The sequence below is a fragment of the Gobio gobio genome (assembly GCF_949357685.1).
Source record: "Gobio gobio genome assembly, chromosome: 15".
Taxonomy (NCBI): Eukaryota; Metazoa; Chordata; class Actinopteri; order Cypriniformes; family Gobionidae; genus Gobio; species Gobio gobio.
Genome location: NC_137108.1, coordinates 5,299,792 through 5,323,314, shown reverse-complemented (window position 1 = coordinate 5,323,314; position 23,523 = coordinate 5,299,792). Strand labels below are relative to the sequence as shown.

The window sequence follows — 23,523 nt, the reverse complement described above, 5'->3', positions numbered from 1 at the left end:
AATAGGGCTCTGCGCCCTTTCAGGGCTTGGGCCCTAATAATGGGTTTATGTAAAGATTGTTTTAAGTTCACTTAAATTAAAAGTTGTTATTTTTTAAAGCCTAATAAATGTTGAAATTGGGAGCTTTCAGTTTTACTGTAATGTAACGTCATTAATGTTTCATATAGACATTAGTATCAGTGATACTAGCCTTCATTCATAAAAACATTTATTATGAAATGATTACAATATCAAAATATTAAAAACTTGCGATTAATCGTGATTAATTACAGAAAACAATGCGATTAATTAGTACAAATGTTTTAATCGATTCCCAGCACAGCTGTAAATAACGTAATGATGTCAAAATGTTAATACTGTATGTTTTTGTGTCAATGCAAATTTAAGTAAATGTATGTGTGGCTGAAAAAAAGATTTATGTTTAGGATAACATGATCTAACTCTTTACATATGAGCTTATTAAACAATAATAATTTGGTTAATTACAGTGACAACGAATGAAGAACTATAGCCTATTAATATATTAATGTAGAGACTTCAATATATTAATATAAACTAATGGTTTGCAAATGATTCGTAAGCACTTTATTACTGTATAATTATTATAAAGCGTTATCCAGATTTCTATTTCAAATAAATGCTGTTCACTGAGGAAACAATTAGTAGCAACGTTGATAATAATAACCATTGGAAATCAATTATTCATTGATAACTGAGCATCAAATGATATGAGAATGATTTCTGAAGGATCATGTGACACTGAAGACTGGAGTAATGATGCTGAACATTCACTACTGCAAAATTTCATAGGAAATTGCACTAATATTTCCCAGTTTGTACTGTATTTTGCCTGAGCAGAAGAGACGTTTGACCTGTAGTGTATATGTTCAGACTAGGACACGCTCTTCATCTCATCACCTGTACTAAAATAAGACATGAGGAATACGTCTGAACAAAGAACACGCACAGGAAAGCGGTTGTGTTTGCTCTGTTGGCATTAGAGAGAGGGAAGAAGCGGTGTAGATCCCCCTGCCACAGCTATTTATGCAAGGATTACGCTTCCTCAGTGAATGAGACGAGGACGCGGCGGCGCATGTGCTTATTTAATTAGCAGGGCCGGAGGAAGGGGGGTTTGCTGGAATACTGATGGGGAACGGGCTGGGCTCGCGCTGGGCTCGGACGCTCGCATTACCGCTGCAATTAGCACTTAGATTGGAGCTCTAAACCCTCTCATTTGGGAGGTAATTGGAGATCTTGGTGCTACCTGAGACCACCGTGACCGGCTGCCGCTCTCGGCCAATCACGCGCCGGCTGCTGGCGATGCGTGTGGAATGGGAATTTATTTGAATGTTTATGTTGTTAAGAGGCGATTCATCTCCCGTGTGTCACAAAAGTGTATTTTGTTCGCCGGTGTGTAGAAATGCTAGCCAGCCGAACTTAGCCCCGCCCACAACATTTTAACTCGGGGAGTTCGTTCTGGACTTGATCTGTAGAGGAGTAATTATGCCCGAACGGAAACTGTTCGGACCAATCAAATCGTCAGGGTGGGCTTTATGATGATGGACAGATGATCAACAGTAACGTCACCAAAGAGCGCTTGGGTTGAATTTGTTCTAATCGTAAACGGAGAACTTGTTCGTATATGCATTCACCGCACATGAGATAGAAGCATGTTTATACAGATACTTTGCCGTTTTCTTTTTAAATGTATTTTTCTTCTATACTTTTTTTCTTTTAAAATGTTTGAACATTATTGTATTTTATTTTTTTCTTCTCTCATGTTCGAAATAAAGATATCAAATCAAATCAAACCTTTACTACTTCTCTCAGAAATGATGATGGTGTTGGTAAGTACTCCGTGTATCCTTAAATTCTTCTTACAACACCGGCAAAGATCGTTTACACTCATCTTTTTCTTCTAACGTTACTTATTCCAGCGTGCAGCCAAGTTTTTACAACAAAACCCGCCCAATTGCTACTCAAAACTAGCCAAAAACAAGCCCAATAGCTTTCCGGGGTGGTTCTCCGGGGAAAAATGGCATTTGGGGGGTAATATGTGTTATTTTGGCAGGGCTGGCTGATAAAATTCGCATTCCTGGGTCTGTATATCACATAATTGGGGTCGCTTCAACCCGCGGACTTGGCAACACAGTGTGCGTTTGAGTTCTGTTGACATTTGACAACTAACGTTATGCGTCGCTCTGTTGCTCTGATTGGTTGTAGGTCCATCCAATTGACATATCGGTAAGCCCCTCCCCTCGAACGCAGATGAGCCAATAGCAGTTGAGTATCAGTTGCGCTGGGACCGGAACTCGGACATCTTTAGGTTTCAGCGCCAGAGAGAAACATTGGAAAATCCGAAGCTCTCATCGGTTTGATGGTGTTTATGCTACAAAAATGCTAAAACGAGGCACTGTAACACTGAGTCCAGGTGTCCTGAGAGGATTTTCTGTTTGTCAAACTCTCGTTAAGTTACGATTAAAGTCCCTGCTAACATACAAACTGAAATAACTAACTGTTCTCACGTCATGTACACTGTAGGTCAAAAACACGAAGGTCTACATTTCAGTGCCTCTCCATATTAAACTGGTTATATGTAAATTAATTTAATTTTAGATATGTTTAAGGTCTACATTATCTGTCCTACTAAGGAGGACTCATATTTTGATGGGTATTATAGTCTCCGGGTAACGAAAGGAAGAGCTCGCACGCAGTTTATCGGAGTTGTTTTGCAGATGCAAAGTTTACCAGTTATTAACTGCAGCTGTATATGTTTGTTTACTGTTAGTTGTTTGAGTGTTTTTGTGTGATTTGCTGTGTATGTTAATGCTAATGCAACGGAGAGAGAGTCTGTGAATGAGACGTTAATGCGCACTTCTTACGCTTTGTTTGTTCAGCTCTTACGATGATTTTTTGGAGTGAATAACGATGCAATAAACTTGATAAACCATCAGTTAAGTTTGGCCATCATTCGGACGGGATATACGCTACATTCTGTGTCCAAAAACATCTCGGGATAAGGTTTTCACACTGACAGCTGTCATTGTAAGATATAGCAAATCCGTTTGTTTGTCCGAGTTAGCAACAGTAACTAAGGGGGGCGGGGCTTACCGATAGGTCAATTGTCCCTACAAAACACGCCGACTTGGCAACACAGTGCATTTGAGTTCTGTTGACATTTGACAACTAACGTTATGCGTCGCTCTGTTGCTCTGATTGGTTGTAGGTCTATCCAATTGAGGTCTTTCCTGGTTGGGTTGAAACACGCCCCATAATCACAGCCCAACGGAGCAGATCAGACTCATATTGAGTTTGACGACGTCAGGCTGTAGAAATGCAGTAGGTGTCTGCGTAACGGAGAGCTGTGGTGTGTGTGAGATGACCCACCTGAGAGATCTGATTGGGCTGCAGCACCTCCTTCACCATCGACGTGAAGTTGTCCTCTTTCCCGTCGCAGGCGGCGATTAGCTCAGGAAGCCCCTCGATTGGTCCTCGATATCCACCTCTGCCGCTCCACCTCCTGTCGACGAAAGGAAAAGACGATCACGTGACGGCCCTTCAATCACTCTGAGCTCTGTTTCCTGCTGTCCCAGCATGACGGATCCTGCCTGGCCTGATCCCTCTCTTACCATTTTTATTGTGTTTCCACCAAATTACACTCGCCGCGGGACACGGCGCGCTGAAATGTGTTATGGGCGAGAGAAAATCCAAAGGCGGGGATGTTAGTGTGTGCATGTGAGAGGCCGTTCGAGGGCTGATGAGTGATGCTGATGGTGTTTGCGGAGTTAGATAAGAGATTACACACTAAGCCATGTTACACTGGCACAATCAGCGAGCCACAGGTGAGGAGCGCGCGGCCCTTTAACACCGCAGACGGGAAGTGAACACTCGCCGCTCTCTGTGACAACGTGTTAGGATACACTCGGGCGAGCGGAAAACACACGGGTAGAGGAGAGAGTAAAGACTGCTCTGAACTGGTTGCCAGTACAAGGGGAAAATTGCATTATATAGTTCTTAAATCTGGAAGATGTTGGTCATACTACCTCCAGATATATGCACACAGGGCTTGACATGAACACACACCAGTCACTCCTATTAGACACTTGGGTTGCATTTTAGATATAATTAGGGCTGTCAAAAGATTAATCACGATTAATCGCATCCAAAATAAAAGTTTGTGTTTACATAATATATGTGTGTGTACTCTGTTAATTATTATTTATATATAAATACACACACATTCATGTATATATTTAAGACATTTTTTTTATTTTTATATAGAAAACATTTATATTTATATACATTATAGATTATATAAATGTATATACATGCAAATATTTCTTAAATATATACATGAATGTGTGTGTATTTATATATAAATAATAATTAACAGAGTACACACACATATATTATGTAAACACAAACTTTTATTATGGATGCGATTAATCTTTTGACAGCCCTAGATATAATATATACATTTTTCAATTGTAGTCTTTTAATAACCTCATCTTTCCCTCATTTTTTAAAACAATAATTAAAAATTGAGTGCTCATCGGAGTGGTTCAAGACCTTAGGAGCTTTGTCACACTTGAACCACAAATACACACACACAAAATAATAATTGATACATACATAATAATTGAAAAAAGTAACAAATCCTTCCCTCTGGGGTCAATCTGACCCCCGTAGGAATGAATGGAATGAGACTTCAATACACATACCCCCCTAAAAACTGCAAACTAAAAATTCTTTACCAAAAAATTTTTTTCTGACGAGAAACTGACTTTAGGACCCAGCGGAACAGCTCATCCGCTCCATATAGAGCTATAAGGCCATCAAGAGTCGTGAAATATCATTGTATTTCCCACAAGAGGTCGGCAGAGACACCAAAATTGACCCAATGTGAGATATTTTGAGCTGATCTGAGCTGGTTTATGCATGTTTTGAAAGTTTAAGTTTAAATTTAAGGTGAAAGAATGTGAAGAATGTCCTTAAATTATATTATTTATTGACAAAATCTAGTAATTTAAAGGTAAATAAACAATAAAAAAAATGAAATGATATAAGCTTTCTGGACCTTTTAGAATTTTAGGGCTTTTTTAGGAAAGTTTTTTTTACAGAATGCAAGGAGAGGATGAGGGTTAAAACGTCTGAAATAATAAACTAAGTGCAATGTGGTGTTGTCCAAAATATAGATTCTTCAGTAGGCCTACATATCGATACTGAAATAACGATTCCAATACTCATTTTCTGCAGAATAGTAACAGTATATTTGATCCGTGCGTCAGCTCTTAAAGTGACAGCAGCCCAGTGTTCATTTTAACAGCAAATTTTGATTTAGTTTTAGTCATAGTCTTTTGACTAAAATGCCATTTAGTTTTAGTCATATTTTAGTTACCTGAATAGTTTTTAGTTTTAGTCGACTAAATATCATAGGATTTTAATAAAATAAATCTACAGTAGATTAGTCTCCTAAAATCTAGAGTTTAGTTAAATTGAAGCATTTAAGCATTACACAATCGACCCTCACTTGAACTGACATTTTGACATCATTTAGTTTTTTACATTAAAAATACACGAAAGAGCTCAATTCACTTTAATGTTTGTTTTTTAAAAACATCTATCGTTTTTATAACTTTGTATTTCTGTTTTAGTCAGTAGGCCATATCAGGTTAAGCTAAAGCTTCAAATAAGTTTGTTTATTTTTTTAATTTCAGTTAACATTTATTTAATTTCAAGTAATGAAGATTTTTTTTTTAATGGTTTTAGTGAACTATTATAACCCTGATACTTTATTGAATATGTGTCAAATACTGATCTTTCCTCCTGACTATGAATTAAATGGGAATGAAATTGAATATAGTTTATTGTGTAAGCAAAAACGAATACATAATGCGTGACTTTTAATTATAAACAAGCTCGAAACACACATTGACTCTTATTTTGAAATGTCTGCGCCTCTATTGCAGTTGCAGGAGCTCATTCAAGTTCAGGAGATAAAATATGCATTGCTACAACCGTCTAAAACATATATCTATATAAACATCGTAAAGTAAACATTGTCATTATTCATCCGCATTAGTTCATAATCAATTGCCTGGCATAAATGTGTGTTATTGATTGATTGAGCCGCTCTGGAGCTGGATTGGGGATGAGCCGTGTTTTCCAGCGGTTAGATCAGTTCAGATCAAATGAGCTCATCTGTGACACAGATCATCAGTTCTGACTGGATTCTTCCCTGATCCACCCTCACTAACATTCTCCTCTCGTTTTTATTTGTTGACGAAAATCACAGTAGGTTTTTGTCATCGTTTTTGTCATCCAACACTAGTTTTTATTTAGTTATCGTCTCGATAACTTCACCCCCGCACACACATAAACATACAGTCTTTTAACATTAACATCCACATACTGCAATTGCACTGCACTTTACGTCCCTATTGTTACTGCGTAACAACCTGTAATAAACCTTGCACATTATACTTCTTTATATATACATATTATATATTTTATGTTAACCACTTATTTTTAAGTCTACAGTTTATCTCACTTATCATATCCACATATTTTTTATATTTTTATTTTTATCTTATTTCCTATTTTTATCTTTTACTTGATTTATTTATAATTCTACTTATGTTAATACTTTTTATTCTAATTTTATTCTATTTCTATTTAATTTCTTGTAACTGTTATTTGCACTGTCCATGGAGCGGACCTGTTTACATTTCACTGCCAGTTGTATATTGTGTATATAACTGTGTATGTGACAAATAAAACTCTTGAATCTTGAATCTTGAATCGTTTTCGTCAGTGAAAAAATGTCGCTGATGAAAATTATTTATCAACGAAATTAACACTGCAGCAGAATAGCAGAATCGGCGAGAATAGTTTTTGTGCACAAAAAAAAGTGAGTCGAATCAGCGGATCAGCGCCAAATTTCAGCAGTTTGACACGCGATCCGAATCATGAATCGACTCACTGATTCATAACGCTTCGAAGCTTCATGATGCCGTGTTTTGAAATTGTCATCACTATATAAGTCGTTATTTAGGGTTTTTTTGCGCACAAAAACTATTCTCGTTGCTTCATAAAGTTATTGTAGAGCCACTGTAGTGAGATGGACTTTGTAACGACGTCTTTAGTGTCTTTTAAGGGTCTTGAGAGTGTAAAGTGCATTGAGCCAATGGAGGCCTTTCAGAGCATCAGATTTACACTAAAATATCTTCATTTGTGTTCTGAAGATGAACGGAGGTCTGACGGGTGTCCAACGACATGAGGGTAAGTAATTAATGACAGAATTTTCATTTTTGGGTGAACTAATCCTTTAATGTCAAGCCCTGTATGCACACATCAGACTTTAAGCGCTCTCTCCAGGGACTCTGCGAGGCGTATGGTGCTATTCTACAGAAACACGCTCAGCTGAACGGTCACATCACATTCTGTCGGCCCCAGGTGTGTTTTCTGGTTAGACATACAGCAGGTGTCTCCATTTGACTGATGCTGTAGGGATAAGACTGAGCGGCAAACATTACATCTGTGAGGGACAGCCGGACGCTAACAGAGGGACAATAGTGCTGTGGTCACAGCTGTCCTCAGGAGCACCTTTGGGTCAGCCTTGAGCAAACCTCCTGCTAGGTGTGCAGCAGGAATGGACTAGTGCTGGATCACAAGCTCTTTGTGCACTAGAGGCATCAAGCAGTGACATTTTCTATACACACACACACATGTTGGGTTTTCATGTTTTATGGGGACTTTCCATAGGCGTAATGGTTTTTATACTGTATATTCTATCCCCCTACACTGCCCCTGCCCCTAAACCTACCCATCACACACACACACACACACACACACACACACACACACACACACACACACACACACACACACACACACACACACACACACACACACACACACACACACACACACACACACACACACACACACACACACACACACACACACACACACACACACACACACACACACACACACACACACACACAGCCCCTAAACCTACCCATCACACACACACACACACACACACACACACACACTGCCCCTAAACCTACCCATCACACACACACACACACACACACACACACACACACACACACACACACACACACACACACACACACACACACACACACACACACACCACACTGCCCCTAAACCTACCCATCACACACACACACACACACACACACACACACACACACACACACACACACACACACACACACACACACACACACACACACACACACACACACACACACACACACACACACACACACACACACACACACACACACACACACACACACACACACACACACACACACACACACACACACACACACACACACTGCCCCTAAACCTACCCATCACACACACACACACACACACACACACACACACACACACACACACACACACACACACACACACACACTGCCCCTAAACCTACCCATCACACACGCACACGCACACGCACACGCACACGCACACGCACACGCACACGCACACGCACACGCACACACACACACACACACACACACACACACACACACACACACACACACACACACACACACACACACACACACACACCTGCTTTAACGGGAACAAAACACAGATCCTTGAGCACCAGAATGTCATCAATTGCCCAATTTTGATGACATTCATCAATTTAATTTCCATTCACCCTTGCCAAGAAATCCGCATATATAACAATTATAGAAGAAATGGAAGAATATTGTTCAAATCCGTTTTCAATGGATTACAGCATGTCACATCACAGGCTGAAAGCGGCTACATTTTCATGCCAATTGTTTAATATCAGGGGTGTGACGATACACTTAGCTCGCGAGATGAGATGATACACCATACTGAGACAATATTTTTAAGAAACTATATTTAAGAAATCTTCAATGACAAAATATGACTGGAAAAATTAAATGCAAAACTACGCAGGTGCATATTACTTATCATTTAACTAATCCATTTGGGTAATTTAGTAATTGGTCGATTATTTTGGAAATATCAGATTGTATTTTTTGTGGTTATAAAAATAGACCTAAGTGAACAATAGCCTTTAAAATTACTTAAAATATATACACAGTCATGCTCAAAAGTTTACATATACCTTGATTATTAATACTGTGAATCCACGGCTGTGTGTGTGTGTGTCGTTTCCTGATGATCCACGGCTGTGTGTGTGTGTTGTGTATAATTATTATTTATATATAAATACAAACACATTCATGTACATATTTAAGAAATATTTGCATGTATATACTGTATATACATTTATATAATTTATATTATATATAAATATAAATATTTTATATATAAATATAATACATTTTTCTTAAATATATAAATGCTTGTGTGTGTATTTATATATAAATAATAATTATACACAGTACACACACATATATTATGTAAACACAAACTTTTATTTTGGATGCGATTAATCGCGATTCATCTTTTGACAGCCCTTGTTTTAATTTATCGTGAAGCCTTAGAAAACGATCTAATGTGGTAATTAGATTCTCGTGCAATGCGCCACTTCCGTTATTCAATTTATCCCAATATTTAACCGAGGAAATCTTCTTATGAATGTCACTTCAGTTCGATTTTCTGAGTATGAATTATCATATGCAGTAACAGAACAATATAATGCAAGCATTGTAAAAGGTTTTGCCACAAACTCAACTATCGTGAGACAGCACCTCCACAAGAAATATGGTCAGGTTTTAATATCGCGAGATCTCGTCACACCCCTAGTTAATATTGATGTTGGTTCAGCAGTTTTCTGTACACAGTATAGATGACGAACACATGCATATTATCTAACATGTTATGGAATATTAGTGTAGGAGTCGATGTAAAAATGAGTGCTAATGAAATAAGGATGTAACGGACGGCCCTAGTGTGTGACTTTTAGAAGTGTTTGTACCTGAAGACGTAGAGATCCTGCTTTTCAATGTGAGGAAGTGTGAGCAGCGAGGAATCCTGAAGCCATCGGGCCTGAATGAGCATCTGAACAAGGTTGCAAATGCTGAGCGCAGACACGAGCCATCCTTCATTGGCCACCACATCCAGCATAGCCTGCAGAGAACACACTCCATATTCACACATCTAAACTAAACATCGCATGCATGGCAGGCAGTTAAATATGTGAACAGACCCGATCCAAGAAGAAAGAACAGCTGTTTTACAATCATATAGTTTAGACTAGCTTAGAGTACAAACACAACTGAAAGCTCTGTGGCTTTATCTTATATTTATACTCTTAGGTCAAGGGTGTCCAAAGTCCGGCATGAATTTCAAGCGGCACACAGCTTGTCTATTGGCAGATAATAATCCATTGGCAGATAATTTAGTTTGTTTCAAGCAAAAACTCAATTCATTTAGAATTCAATTAATTTAAAAAAATGTCATTTTCCTTAGTAAAAGCATCTTGATTTAAGAATTTTTGGATATTTGGACTGGAAAAAGACCAAGTAAGAAAAGTATTTTTTGTAGTGTGGTTTTACCTGTGGTGATCTAAATAGAGCACTTGTTCAATTTAAATAAGAATAGAGTTCTAACTCAGTAATAATATTTCAATTTCACCCATTAAAACTTTTTGGTTGTTGAAAGTTTTACAGATATTGTTAAATATCTATACATTCCCTGTGTCCTATCTGAAGCTACTCTACTGTCAGCTCAAGCTTTTGTCAAATCTGTCATGTTTCCAAGAAACAAAACTTGTCATTTATATATATATAATAGAAAAGGGACCGGCCCCCAGGTATGTCCACAACATCAAATCTGGCCCCCTTTAAAGAAAGTTTGGACACCCCTGTCTTAGATGAACTACATGATGCTGAAATGGAGTCCAAACTCTCGCTGGGTGAAATTAGAGGATTGAGAATATCACTGAATGCTATTAGCATGTCTTTATTTATATGCCAAGCCTTCTCTGTTTCCTCAGAGCTTCTGTCACTCTCTGTTCCTCCAGCGAAGGTTAAAGTCCACCGAGCTCAGCTGCGCTAACAAACTTAATTAATCAAAAAGTCATTTCCTCTGTAACTATGAGTAAAAAGCACCTGAAGAGCACCGGAAAGCCCTGCAAGTTAATCAAAATGCTAATGCAGTACAAATTAAAGTTGTGATTAACATTTCACAGTAGCTGCTTGAGTAAATCGAGGACAGACACGGGATGATGTGACAACCCTTTCCGGAAGGAGAGACACCGACTGAAGAGATGACAGCGATTCAGACGGCCAAACCAAAGCTTGGCCAATAAATAACAGAACACTGACGCTTGACTAGTTATCCAACTACAGCTGGAACGATTTGATCTACAATCTAAATCTCGATTAATTGAACATTTTACCTCGATTACGATTAATTTGCTCCTCATAGTTCACTGATAAGGTTCACGATTCTCATTTTTACGAACCGATACTGATTCTTAAATCCCAAGAATCGATTAGTCATCCTGTTTTCAGTTGATGAATGAATGGATCATTCTAGCGCATCCATCCAAAACAAAAATCGCAAAAAAACTTTGTGTTTTGTTACTTTTGATATGAGATAAAGCATCAAATTTCAAATGACATCCATTTTATTACTATTTTTACTAGGGCTGTCAAAAGATTAATCGCGATTAATCGCATCCAAAATAAAAGTTTGTGTTTACATAATATATGTGTGTGTACTCTGTTAATTATTATTTATATATAAATACACACACAAGTATGTATATATTTAAGAAAAAAACATTACTTTTATATATAAAACATTTATATTTATATATATTATAGATTATATAAATGTATATACATGCAAATATTTCTTAAATATATATACATGATTGTGTGTGTATTTATATTTAAATAAATAATAATTAACAGAGTACACACACAAACTGTAAACACAAACTTTTATTTTGGATGCGATTAATCGCGATTAATCTTTTGACAGCCCTAGTTATTATTTATTTTGGAGCTGTTTAGAAGCGTCAGCTCACGGGAACTGATCATCTCCTCCGCTTTAATATCAGTTACAGCGCCAAATAAACATGAGTGAACGTCAAGGTATGCTAAAAGATACATTACAACTTTCCAAAATCCGTGTCATGTCTCATGTAATCGCCCAATCCGTGTTTCAACCGCGGAAAGACATCAATAAAACCCTTGTAAACAACGTCACGCAAGGTCATATCTACCTCAGTGTCCATAAACTCATTACTCAGCTATAATGAACCCTAGAGATGAGCATTTGGATAAATGTATGCACCACACTAACTTACATATTCATTATCATTTTTAATGTTCTTCAATATTAATGCATGTTTGAGTAAATCCGTCAAGTTTTTATGATTGCCACCATTTAAATGTTTATATTGGGGTAGAAATATGATAATGTTAGCAGTGTAAATATGTAAAGTTAGTATTATAACTTTATTATTATAAAAAAATGAGTGTAATTTGTTTATGTTAATTTTAACATTCAATATTACATTAATGTAGTACCAACTGACACTGATGTATAGTTTACATGTATCTGATATATATCCACAATAAGCTTGTGAATGGAAATCGAATCGAATTGTGAAATTTGCGTCGATAAAATTACAAAACTGTCAAAACTAAACAGGTATTTGAAATTTGGATGCAAAATTTACAGATAAAAGATTCATTGCTCATGCAATTTACACTACCGTTCAAAAGTTTGTCGTTTATACTTTTTCTTTTTTTTTTTCAATAAATTAATACTTTTATTCAGCAAGGATGCTTTAAAATGCTCCAAAGTGTCAGTAAAGACATTTATAATGTAAAGATTTCAATTTAAAAATGTTCTTTTGAACTTTCTATTCATCAAAGAATCCTGAAAACTAATGTATCATGATTTCCACAGAAATATTGCACTTGTTTTTAACACAGATAATAATCATAAATGTTTCTTGAGCATCAAATCATCACATCAGAATGATTTCTGAAGGGTCATGTGTAGTGTTAGACCGATATATCGGCCGTTATTTGCGATTTTTAAGTGTATCGGCATCGGCCGATGTAAGGCTGCTGCGTTCGCCGATATTTTTTCCCCTGCATTATTTACAGACAGGCGTCCACAGGGCAGCTCTCACCGTCTTCAAACTCTCTTGCTCTCCCTCGCGCATATTAATCAAAATCAATTGAGAATTGACACGATGGTAAAAGGTGGAAAGACTGAAGTTTCACGTGGAGCATTGGGAGATTTTTTCCTGAATTACCGCTGGTGTTTCTCTACAAGAGATTCAGTGAAGTGCACCTACACTCTAGGTGAAAATGGACTAATCCATCAATTGGGTTGTTTTAAGCAAACATTTAACCCAACCGCTGGGTCAAAACAACCCAATTGCTGGGTTAGTCCATATTCAACCCAACTTGGGTTATTTTTAACCCAGCATTTTTTAGAGTGTAACCATTAAATGACTAGGTTGTAAACAGTTTTAAAATGAAGTATAGTACAGTCAGTGTGCACTTTATTATGCTGCTTGCTTGTTGATACTGTGATCAATAGTGTAATTATTTTATTTATGCTTAAATATTTATTTTCAGAATTTATTTTCACCACTGAACTCTTTTTTTTCTTGTTCTACCTCACCTGTTTTTACTATTTTTTAAATATAGTTTTTTTTAGTTCAATAAATGTTCCTTTTTTTAAATTGTAAATTTTAAATTGTTATCATCATGATCATTGTGTCATTTTTATGTTGTAAATTGAGGGCTCAAATATCAGCTCAAGAAAATCGGCAGCCCGTATCGTCATCGGCTAAGGCTGATAAAAAAAATCGGTATCAGCACTAAAAAATCCATATCGGTCGATCCCTAGTCATGTGACAATGAAGACTGGAGTAATGATGATAAATTCAGCTTTGATCACAGGACATTACACTTTACTATATATTCACATAGAAATCAGTTGTTTTAAACATTCACAATATTTTTTATCAAATAAATGCAGCTCTGGTGACGTCATTCAAAAACAATAAATCATCTGAATCATCTGATCAACCCCAAACTTTTGTAATAACTTTTAAATAAGAGAGAGAGAGAGAGAGAGAGAGAGAGAGAGTGTGTGAGAGAGAGAGAGAGAGAGAGAGAGAGAGAGAGAGAGAGAGAGAGAGAGAGAGAGAGAGAGAGAGAGAGAGAGAGAGAGAGAGAGAGAGAGAGAGAGAGAGTAAATAAACATTCAAATGTAATCGGGCTGGCTGGGCATCATGGGAAGGGCTAACTCTCTGACATCCCAGCAGGATGAGCTCAGCTGTGTAAGACACCAACACGGTCACAGCGGGAACCCAGAAAAGTAACCACATCATGTAGAAGCATAGCCAATCACTCCCAGACACACACACACACACACACAGAGCTGGACGGCCAGCGTGGACAATCTGTCCAGTCCCCGGCCAATGGAAATCAAGGGCGCCGTCTCAGGCATGGCCAATTGTGAACAGATTCGAAGGTGTGCCATCAGGCATGAACAATCAACATCAGGTCTGCCTGGCCGGATCAGGCAGCGCAGGCGTTTTTATGGCCGCCCCAGGGGCGAGTGTTTTATGACGCTCCAAACGACCTCACAGTCGAATATCCATAAATCATCTCCACACTTCAGCCACTCGGCCCTCAGTGTGTTGCACTGTGAGTCTGTTTACACACGGCAGAATAACACCACATGGCAGGGCAACATTAGGCTGACGTCTAATAATATTTCACTTTATATGTAGGACATTTGGCCCTCAAAGTATAGGTCAAACCTCAACACACACACACACACACACACACGTCTGGTTCACTCTCTTTGTGGGGACGCTCTATAGACGTAATGGTTTCTATACTGTACAAACTGCATATTCTCTCCCCTTACACTAAACCTACCCATCACACACACTATATTAGTGAGCACATTGCATAGACTTCCATTGATTTTATATCAGATTATTCATATTTTCTAAGGGCTTACACAAGCATCACAGAAACATGTGCACAACATTTAAAAACATGTGTTGGCCTTTCAAACTAGTAAGGACCAGTAAAATGTTGGTTGTTATAATATTTCACTATAAGTAGGACATTTGGCCCTCAAAAACACACACACAATTTTAAATATCAGGACATATGAAATGTCCTCATATTTCATGTTTATGTTATAATACCAGTGTAATACCCGTGTCATTACACACATTTTTGTCCACATAAATCACAAAAACCACGCACGCATGGACACACACACACACACACACACACACACACACACACACACACACACACACACACACACACACACACACACACACACACACACACACACACACACACACACACACACACACACACACACACACACACACACACACACACACACACACACACACACACACACACACACACACACACACACACACACACATATATAAATATATTGTAAAATGTAATTTATTCCTGTGATCAAATCTGAATTCAGCACATAACTCCAGTCTTCAGTGTCACATGATTCTTTGATGAATGGACAGTTCAGAAGAACAGCATTTATTGTAACAAAGTTAAAGTCTTTCCTGATCAATTTATGATGTCATCAGATTTTGGAAATGCTATTGTCAGTCAGCAGTTATTAGTCAATGATGATAACCAAGGGAACCTTTTTAAGACCAATGATATTGCTGTCTCTAGTTCAGCTCATGTCTGTTCAGCGACCCCTAAACACTTTATTATTAAACACACGTTAGACGCTTTATTTCCACTTTTCCAACATTTTCTTCATTTTTATTGAAAATAAATGCCTTTTTGATCTGATATGTGACGGGAAAGGGAGTAGAGCGAGTTCAGCAGAAGGCGGATTTCTCTAGTGAACTCACAGCTGTGGACACTGAATGACTCCTGAGGTAAATGTGATGCTACATGACATTACAAGCTGTTTTATTGACATCTTTCCGCCGTTGAAACACTGATTGAGCGATTACACCACAAGATAAGCTTCAGTAAGTTGTAATGTATCCTCAACATACCTTCAGATGTTCATTCATGTTTATTCTTTAGGAAGAGATGATCGCGTTCACTCACTTGGCGCGCCTTTACAGTGATCAGTCACGGCACATTAAAGAGCGTCAACACGGCATTTATCGTTTGAATTTCATGATAAAATGGACTGAATACTTAATATGTTCGTGTGGGAACTCGGATTGAAGCATGTTCTGCGCTTAAAACAAGCCGACTGTGAACGGTTAAAGATTGCATTCGATCCGTTCTGTACACATGTCCACCTTAACGCAAGTCCTGTACTGAAACGGTTCGGTACGAATACGTGTACCGTTACACCCCTAGTAACTATGTATTTTTAACAATATTACAGTGGTTTAATTTGATTATGTATCATCATAACTCTCTCTCTCTAATCCTTTTAAGAGGGACAAGTAAGACCGTTTTGGAGAGGTATTGGCATGGCTTTGAGTGTTTGCTCAACTTTGTGATGCATGGAACCTCTTTGGTTCTACAGCTCAGTAGGGTTTTCTTTTGGCCTCATACGTCAAGCAAGGACGCTTCATCTGGACTATATGGTTTTCTTCCACACCTTGGATTATTTGGACTGACGATTGGTTATAGTTTGGTACACTGTATGTTGAACTTTTGTGGACTTCCATTGAACTGTCGGGATGGGGTAAGATGCACACTTCTTACCTGACTAGGTGGGAGTTGTGAGAAATGGACTTTAAATGGATATTAAGTGAACTCTACATGTTGTGGTTGGGCTGAGATGTTCTAACAAGATGTGAATTGTGAATTTCCATTTCTTTGAATGTAATGTTTAGTGATATTGTTACTGTTTGGGATGTTTTCTCTTTAAACCTTTAAATATATTCTTCTCTGCTCTGGGATAAACGGATCTCCCTCATTTATATATGTGACAAAATGAGACTGTTACAACATCTTCTGATTGGCTGTGATTATGATTCATGTTTTTGCGTCTCGCAGCCGTGTCTGATATAGACATACATCATTTATACACAGCTAAGAACAAATCTGAGATATCCCAGTCAATTTGTAAAATGTTTTCTGGTGACTTTCACTATAGTAGATTTGAAAGAAACAGTTATACATAAACACACACACACATACATGAAGATAAACACACACCTGGCAGATGCGGATGGCGTTGTCCAGTGCGGTTTTGGTGTCTGTGCCGTAGTCGCTGCAGGGCAGCTGAGCGCGGCTGAAGTGGGCCTGCATCAGCAAGTGTGTTTTAGTGTGTGCGCTGTCATAGGAGTGCGGGTTGACCTGTAGGGGGAGCCGCTGGGCCAGCTCGCTGTTCAGCTGGTCCTCGTTGTGGCGTACGGGGAGCTCGGCGTACTCCTCTGCTTCCTGTAAACACACACAAAGCATCCGCTCAACACCTGCCACCACTCTCTCGCTTCTCAAAGACCCTCGCCAAACCGCTTCCAGAAGATACTCTGATACAGAAAACCAAAAACTGCCATGGACAGATTTCAACTCTTACGATAATTTGAATAAGGCAACTCGGGTCAGTTGATGCGATCAGTGCTGATCAAGTTGATCATTTGCACGTGTTTTTAAAGCTACACTGTGTGATATTTTCCCCCATCTAGTGGTGAAAATGTATATGACCATCCAGTGAATTTTAGTTTCTCTTCCTCTCAATTCCGATTTAGTTTTAACTCCTACGGTGGCCGATTTAGTCCAAGATTAACATGGCTTCCAGTTCGACCTCGTCCACATTGGACACGGTGCCATCGAGTGTTAAAACGCCAAAGGCGAAGCTTGAATTTACGGGTATGTCCCTCTTTGGCTGATGTACTTTCAAGATGGAGGGTCAACATGGCGACCTGCATTCGAAACCCTCACCCGTATGTATTTTCAATGGCATATTATAAACTTACGAGAATACTTTATTACTTGAAAGAAGTAAATATACATTAATAAGCACATATATTTTTGAAAGAACTAAGTGTTTTTAGCTAAGAATAAACTAAAAAAGTTACACAGTGTAGCTTTAAGCCTTGCCAATTTAATATTCAAGCACAAGAAGAAGCGAAAGAGAACTCGATTCAATAGTGTGTGAGGTTTTGTGAGCGCACACATCCACAGAAAGCGTGCAAATGCCGAATTGAGCTCTATCACGTCTTCTTGCGCTTGAACGGACATATTCACACAAAATTATGTCAAAATATACCGGTCTTGGTGAGTATCCTAGTAAACGTTGATTATATTTTAAGTGAACATAAACAGTTGAGAAATAAGTCACGTGTAACAGTATATTGGATCCGTGTGGCTCTTATGCTGCATTCACACCAAAAACGAATAGAGGGTCAAAATCGCGTCTAGTTGGACACTTGAACATTTTGAATCCATTCGTGCGTCCACAGCGAATTGAACGCGTGTATAAACCGAGCGTTTGAAGCGAAATAGACGTGCATTCAAGGTGCTCCAGGAGAAATATCTCATAAAACACCACTCTGCCTCTTTTCATTTTCATTAAAAATATACAGAAAACATTAATAGCAACACAAATGTGGTCCAGACAACTCCTACATTATCTTCGCTGTATATTTAAATATCCTTAAAAAAATTGCCCTCAGTCAAAACGATTTGGCAGACAACAAATGATAGATTCATGACACCAAAGATCGGCCGTTAGATCTACACAAGATTAATTATATCTCATGTTTAACCACTACAGGACATCAGAGCCAGCGGCAGACGGCAGAATCTTTATAAATAAACCACCGATTTGAGCTTTAAACAACTACATTCTCACCTGAAAAAGTCTTAAAACTACATTTTGTGACACAATAACAGTATTTTAAAATTATGCAGAGTTTCTCATCACGTCACTTTACCATGTGACAGCAGCAGGCAGGCTCCTGATTGGTTAATGCGGCGCGAATAGCCGGCAAAGTTTAGATTTTTCAACTCGGGCGTCAGACGCGAATTCGCTTCAAACGCACAAATGCACAAAAAGCACCAAAAAAAATCACTTGCGTGTATCGCACAAGATGGTTGGAATCACGTCCATCGCGTTGCGCGAAACACATCTATCGCGCCGCAGGTCCTCCAGACGCGCGTCAATGTGTCTTTACATTGACTTAACATTGAAATCACTCGCTCCAGGCGCTCTATTCGTGTTTGGTGTGAACGCAGAATAAAAGTGACAGCAGCCTAATAAACCTGCTGCTGTCTGTGGTTTAATGTTAATCAAAAAGGACAAAAGAACATTTTTAACTTTTGCAACTTTACTAAAGATGAATCTATATTTAATTTATACAGTGCAGTATTATACTATGCAGTGCTATTGTAAATTTGATTATTCATTTTCTCTACCTGAAATGGTCTTAATGTTAGACTTGCCTGAAAAACATGAAAAGCAGTGTTTATTCCTATGTTTGTTCTATTGTATTTGTGCTATTGCACGTAATTTGATTATTGATTACTTGTCTTTAACAATATTTGAAATGTATATGATTTAGGCTAGTATTTTTGGTGTCACAACCTTATTTTTTTAATGTTATGGGTAAAAAAAAATAAAGACCATAACTAGGCCTAATTTATTTATTACTTCTTTGTGTGTGTGTGTGTGTGTGTGTGTGTAGAGGCTAGTAAGAATTTGAACCACTGGTCCAGGCCAGTAGAAAAAACCTTACCCCTGCTGTAAAAGTAACTAACTGAAAAACTAAAAAGTAACCGCTAAAATAAAGCTTGGTCAAACTGTGCACAATTTATCAGTGCATGATATTTTCTGTTATTCATCAAAATGTCCTCACATTCTCTGTCTCTTCATCTTAGGACGATGTAAGCCATCCCTCTTCTTTTCAACCTGTTCTCTCCAGTCATCTGCCAAACACTTCTCACTATCAAATCAACTGCTGATGGAAATCCCTATTTTTCCCAATTAATATCCTGTCTTAAATCAGAAATGTATTGCATTATGGACTGCCACATCTCTAAATGGAGAGGATGTTTGGTGAATCACTGAGACATTTTCTTCTATAGTATCAAAACACAGAAGATAAAGTGAGGGAAGTGATCTGTAAACACATCTACAGCCCGGTTCAGTCTGAACTCTTCATTTACAGAGAAAGAAACACTACAGTCCTTAGAAAAAACTTTCTTTCTTTCCTTCCTTGAAAGTCTTAAAAAAGAAAGTACATTTTAATAACAAAATCAATTAAAAGAGGGCTTAACCTTTATAAAGTATGTTGAATGTCAAACTCAAGAGGTCAAACTAAATATTATATCCTCCTGAGACCCATATATATTTTTTAATTACATTGTTTGGAGTATAAGAAATAATTACATTTATGGTATAATTAATATAATATAATTAATAAAATATAATGTATAATATAATGATGATAAGACAAAAAGACAAATATCTATAACCAAAATCTTATATTTAGTACACCAGTAAATTGTTATGTTCCAGTCAATGTTTTCTATAACTCGTCCTCTGTAAAACAGATAATAATGAGAATAATGTTATTTTTATTAATATTTTGCATTCTGTATGCATACTAATGCCTGCGTTTAATGTAAATCAGGGTTTTCAGGACAGCTCCACCTGAACCAAACTACGCACAAAGATTTCTATAAACTACGGTATGAAATACATTGATTTAATATATTATCATATTTTACACAATGTGTGTGTAAACATGGCCAAAAATAGGTTTTCCCATTATATACAACGCATCTTTTCATTGTCTCTAAATTGCATGTGCTCTTTGGGCAACATGTAATGAAAAAAATGGCGTAGCTATAATAATCAGAGTAATATCGTGGCAACATTTTCATAATATCTCATAGAAATATTGATTTATAATTTCTTTTATATCCCTAAAAGAGTGCTGGTGTATGAAACTGATGCATGTCTCATAAACACAAAGACATGATCTGATTTGAAACCCCACTAAATTTGTCTTGAGATGTTAATTCACAACAAACAATATGAAAATATTATCATAAGAGTGCTGGATTGAGTCATTGAGTGAATGTCAGTCATATTTAAAGACCAAGGGGAGGGGGTTTCATCTCTGAATGTGCTCTTTATTTTAATATGGCCTCAAAGAAATGTGCTAAAATATAATGCCCTCCACAGAGGAAAACTCTATTGATGTGTCAGGACGATATTAATTGTTTTATTGTAGTTATTTTATAAGAACTTTTGTTTTTCAACCCTGTTGCCAAATCTTAAAATCATACTAAATTTTTCACTTTATTGACAGAATTCCTTCTGAAATTGGTCTTATGTCACAAGATTACACATAAAAAATAAAATAAAAAATACATATTGTAAACCACACATTACAGATAACTTTAAACTGCTAGATTAAGCCCTATTCGGACGGTAATTGTTTCTCAGGTGGAAGTCCATAAAAATAAATGTGCAGCCACCTCAGTGATAAAATGTGATTTATTCCCGGTGGAGCAGTGAGTTTTGCGATCGGGAACGCTGCTCACCTGCTCAATAACACGATTGTATGCTAAAATGTCATATGCTTGGTATAATAAGAATAAATGCATATTTATTTTAATAATAGGAAAATAATATCCTAATTATCATTTACTTCTGTTTAAAAATAGGAAGATATACAGACACATAGTTAAAATGGTTTTCTGTCTTGTATTTAATCTCAAAATAAAGGATGTCATTTTATTTCACATGGAAACGAGCGGAGATAAGTGAACACAGCCTCTTATTAATATGAGGTAATCATAAAGCTGTGGTTATTTTAATAATCACTGCTGTAATAACGGCCCATTTCAAATATTTACCTGCTTTTCTTCTTTTTAATTTTTGAGCGGTGATGAAATATATCGCTCTTGTAAATACTCCAACATTTCAGTAATAAAAGTCTAGATCTTTAAAATGCATCCAAATGACAGTGAAGCGCAACCGTACGGTGCTCTGCAGGGGTCAAAAAGGATATAAACAGTGAATTTTGAAGTGATATATTCTTAAACTCAGAGTTGTGGATTCGGACGGCAATTAAATCCCCACACAAGCTTGTGTTTGACTAAAAACAGTAGGTCATTCGGCCGGGGTTTTTACACGGGTGGTGGGAGAAAAACACTGATATTCTGGATTCAGACGGAAATAAAATCACTGACTAGCCCCTGACAATGATGAAAATACCTCATGACCCCACGAGAAACAATAACCATCCGAATAGGGCTCAAGACTACTTTAAAACTCTTATTTAGTTGTTTTTATATACTGAATAATAATTTTTTTAAAAAGGTTAGTTCACCCAAAAAAGAAAATTCTGTCATTAATTACTTAACCTCATGACCGATTTCAAAACAATGTATCATGAAGCTTCGAAGCGTTATGAATCAGCGATTCGAATCATGATTCGGATCGCGTGTCAAACTGCTGAAATCACGTGACTTTGGCGATTCAAACCGCTGAATCGACTCACTGATTCATAACGCTTGAAGCTTCATGAGGCCGTGTTTTGAAATCGTCATCACTATATAAGTCGTTATTTAGGGTTTTTTTGCGCACAAAAACTATTCTCGCCACTTTATAAAGTTATTGTAGAACCACTGTAGTGAGATGGACTTTGTAACGACGTCTTTAGTGCCTTTTAAGGGTCTTGAGAGTGTAAAGTGCATTGAGCCAATGGAGGCCTTTCAGAGCCATCAGATTTACACTAAAATATCTTCATTTGTGTCTGAAGATGAACGGAGGTCTGACGGGTGTCCAACGACATGAGGGGAAGTCATTAATGACAGAATTTTCATTTTTGGGCGAACTAACCCTTTAAATTATACTTTTATTATATTAACACTTCAAAAATGTTCTTCCATACATTCAAGAAAAATATAGATAATTAGTCTTACAATAACGTTTCTAACAGGGTGGAATGGTTAAGCTTGATTGTTTCAGGAAAATGATATGATTTTGTATTATCTGAAAAGAGTCCAAATAAATGTTGTGTGCCACGATTCAACGGAAAGTTAAATTTTTTGTAAAAGGCTGTAAATTCTGCAGTAAGTAGAGCTCAAATCGCAGGACATTCATATTTAAGCATTTTATCTAAAACAACTCACAATGCATCGCAGGAATACGGCCATACTCCACCACCTGAGCTACAGGACACACACACACACACAACGTCTTAATTTAACAGTTTATAGCGTCGTTGTATCGTTTTAATTGCCGGTTACAATGGAGAAGGTCAAGGCCGAGGGGGCTCGTGTGGCTGTGAGGGCGGCTTGACTCGTGTCTCATTATGAGCCGCTCCACGGTAATTACAGCACAATAAGGGTGAACGAGGGGCTGATGGGGGAGGCGTCACGCAGAGGGGCATTTGTTGCTATTGAATGACTGGTTAGAGTGAAAATGGGGGTTCTGCCCACCTCATGTCAGGCTTTTGTTAAGCAACCGGTGCGAGTGTTAGACAGCGAGATGTAATGACCGAGTGGTAAGTGGATAATCAAGCGGGAAACATGTAACTGTGAGGAT

At 37.6% G+C, this 23,523-nt stretch overlaps 1 protein-coding gene across 1 annotated transcript in view; it reads right to left on the bottom strand.

Moving 5' to 3' along the window:
• Positions 1–23,523, bottom strand: part of ascc3 (activating signal cointegrator 1 complex subunit 3) — a 352,716-nt gene that overhangs the window by 22,625 nt on the left and 306,568 nt on the right. Inside the window, exons 37-39 of the mRNA XM_079836136.1 lie at positions 17,175–17,399; positions 9,971–10,122; positions 3,388–3,520 (exon numbers count right to left, since the gene is read on the bottom strand). Coding sequence (XP_079692262.1) covers positions 3,388–3,520; positions 9,971–10,122; positions 17,175–17,399 — 510 coding nt within the window. The remainder of the gene's footprint in view (positions 1–3,387; positions 3,521–9,970; positions 10,123–17,174; positions 17,400–23,523) is intronic.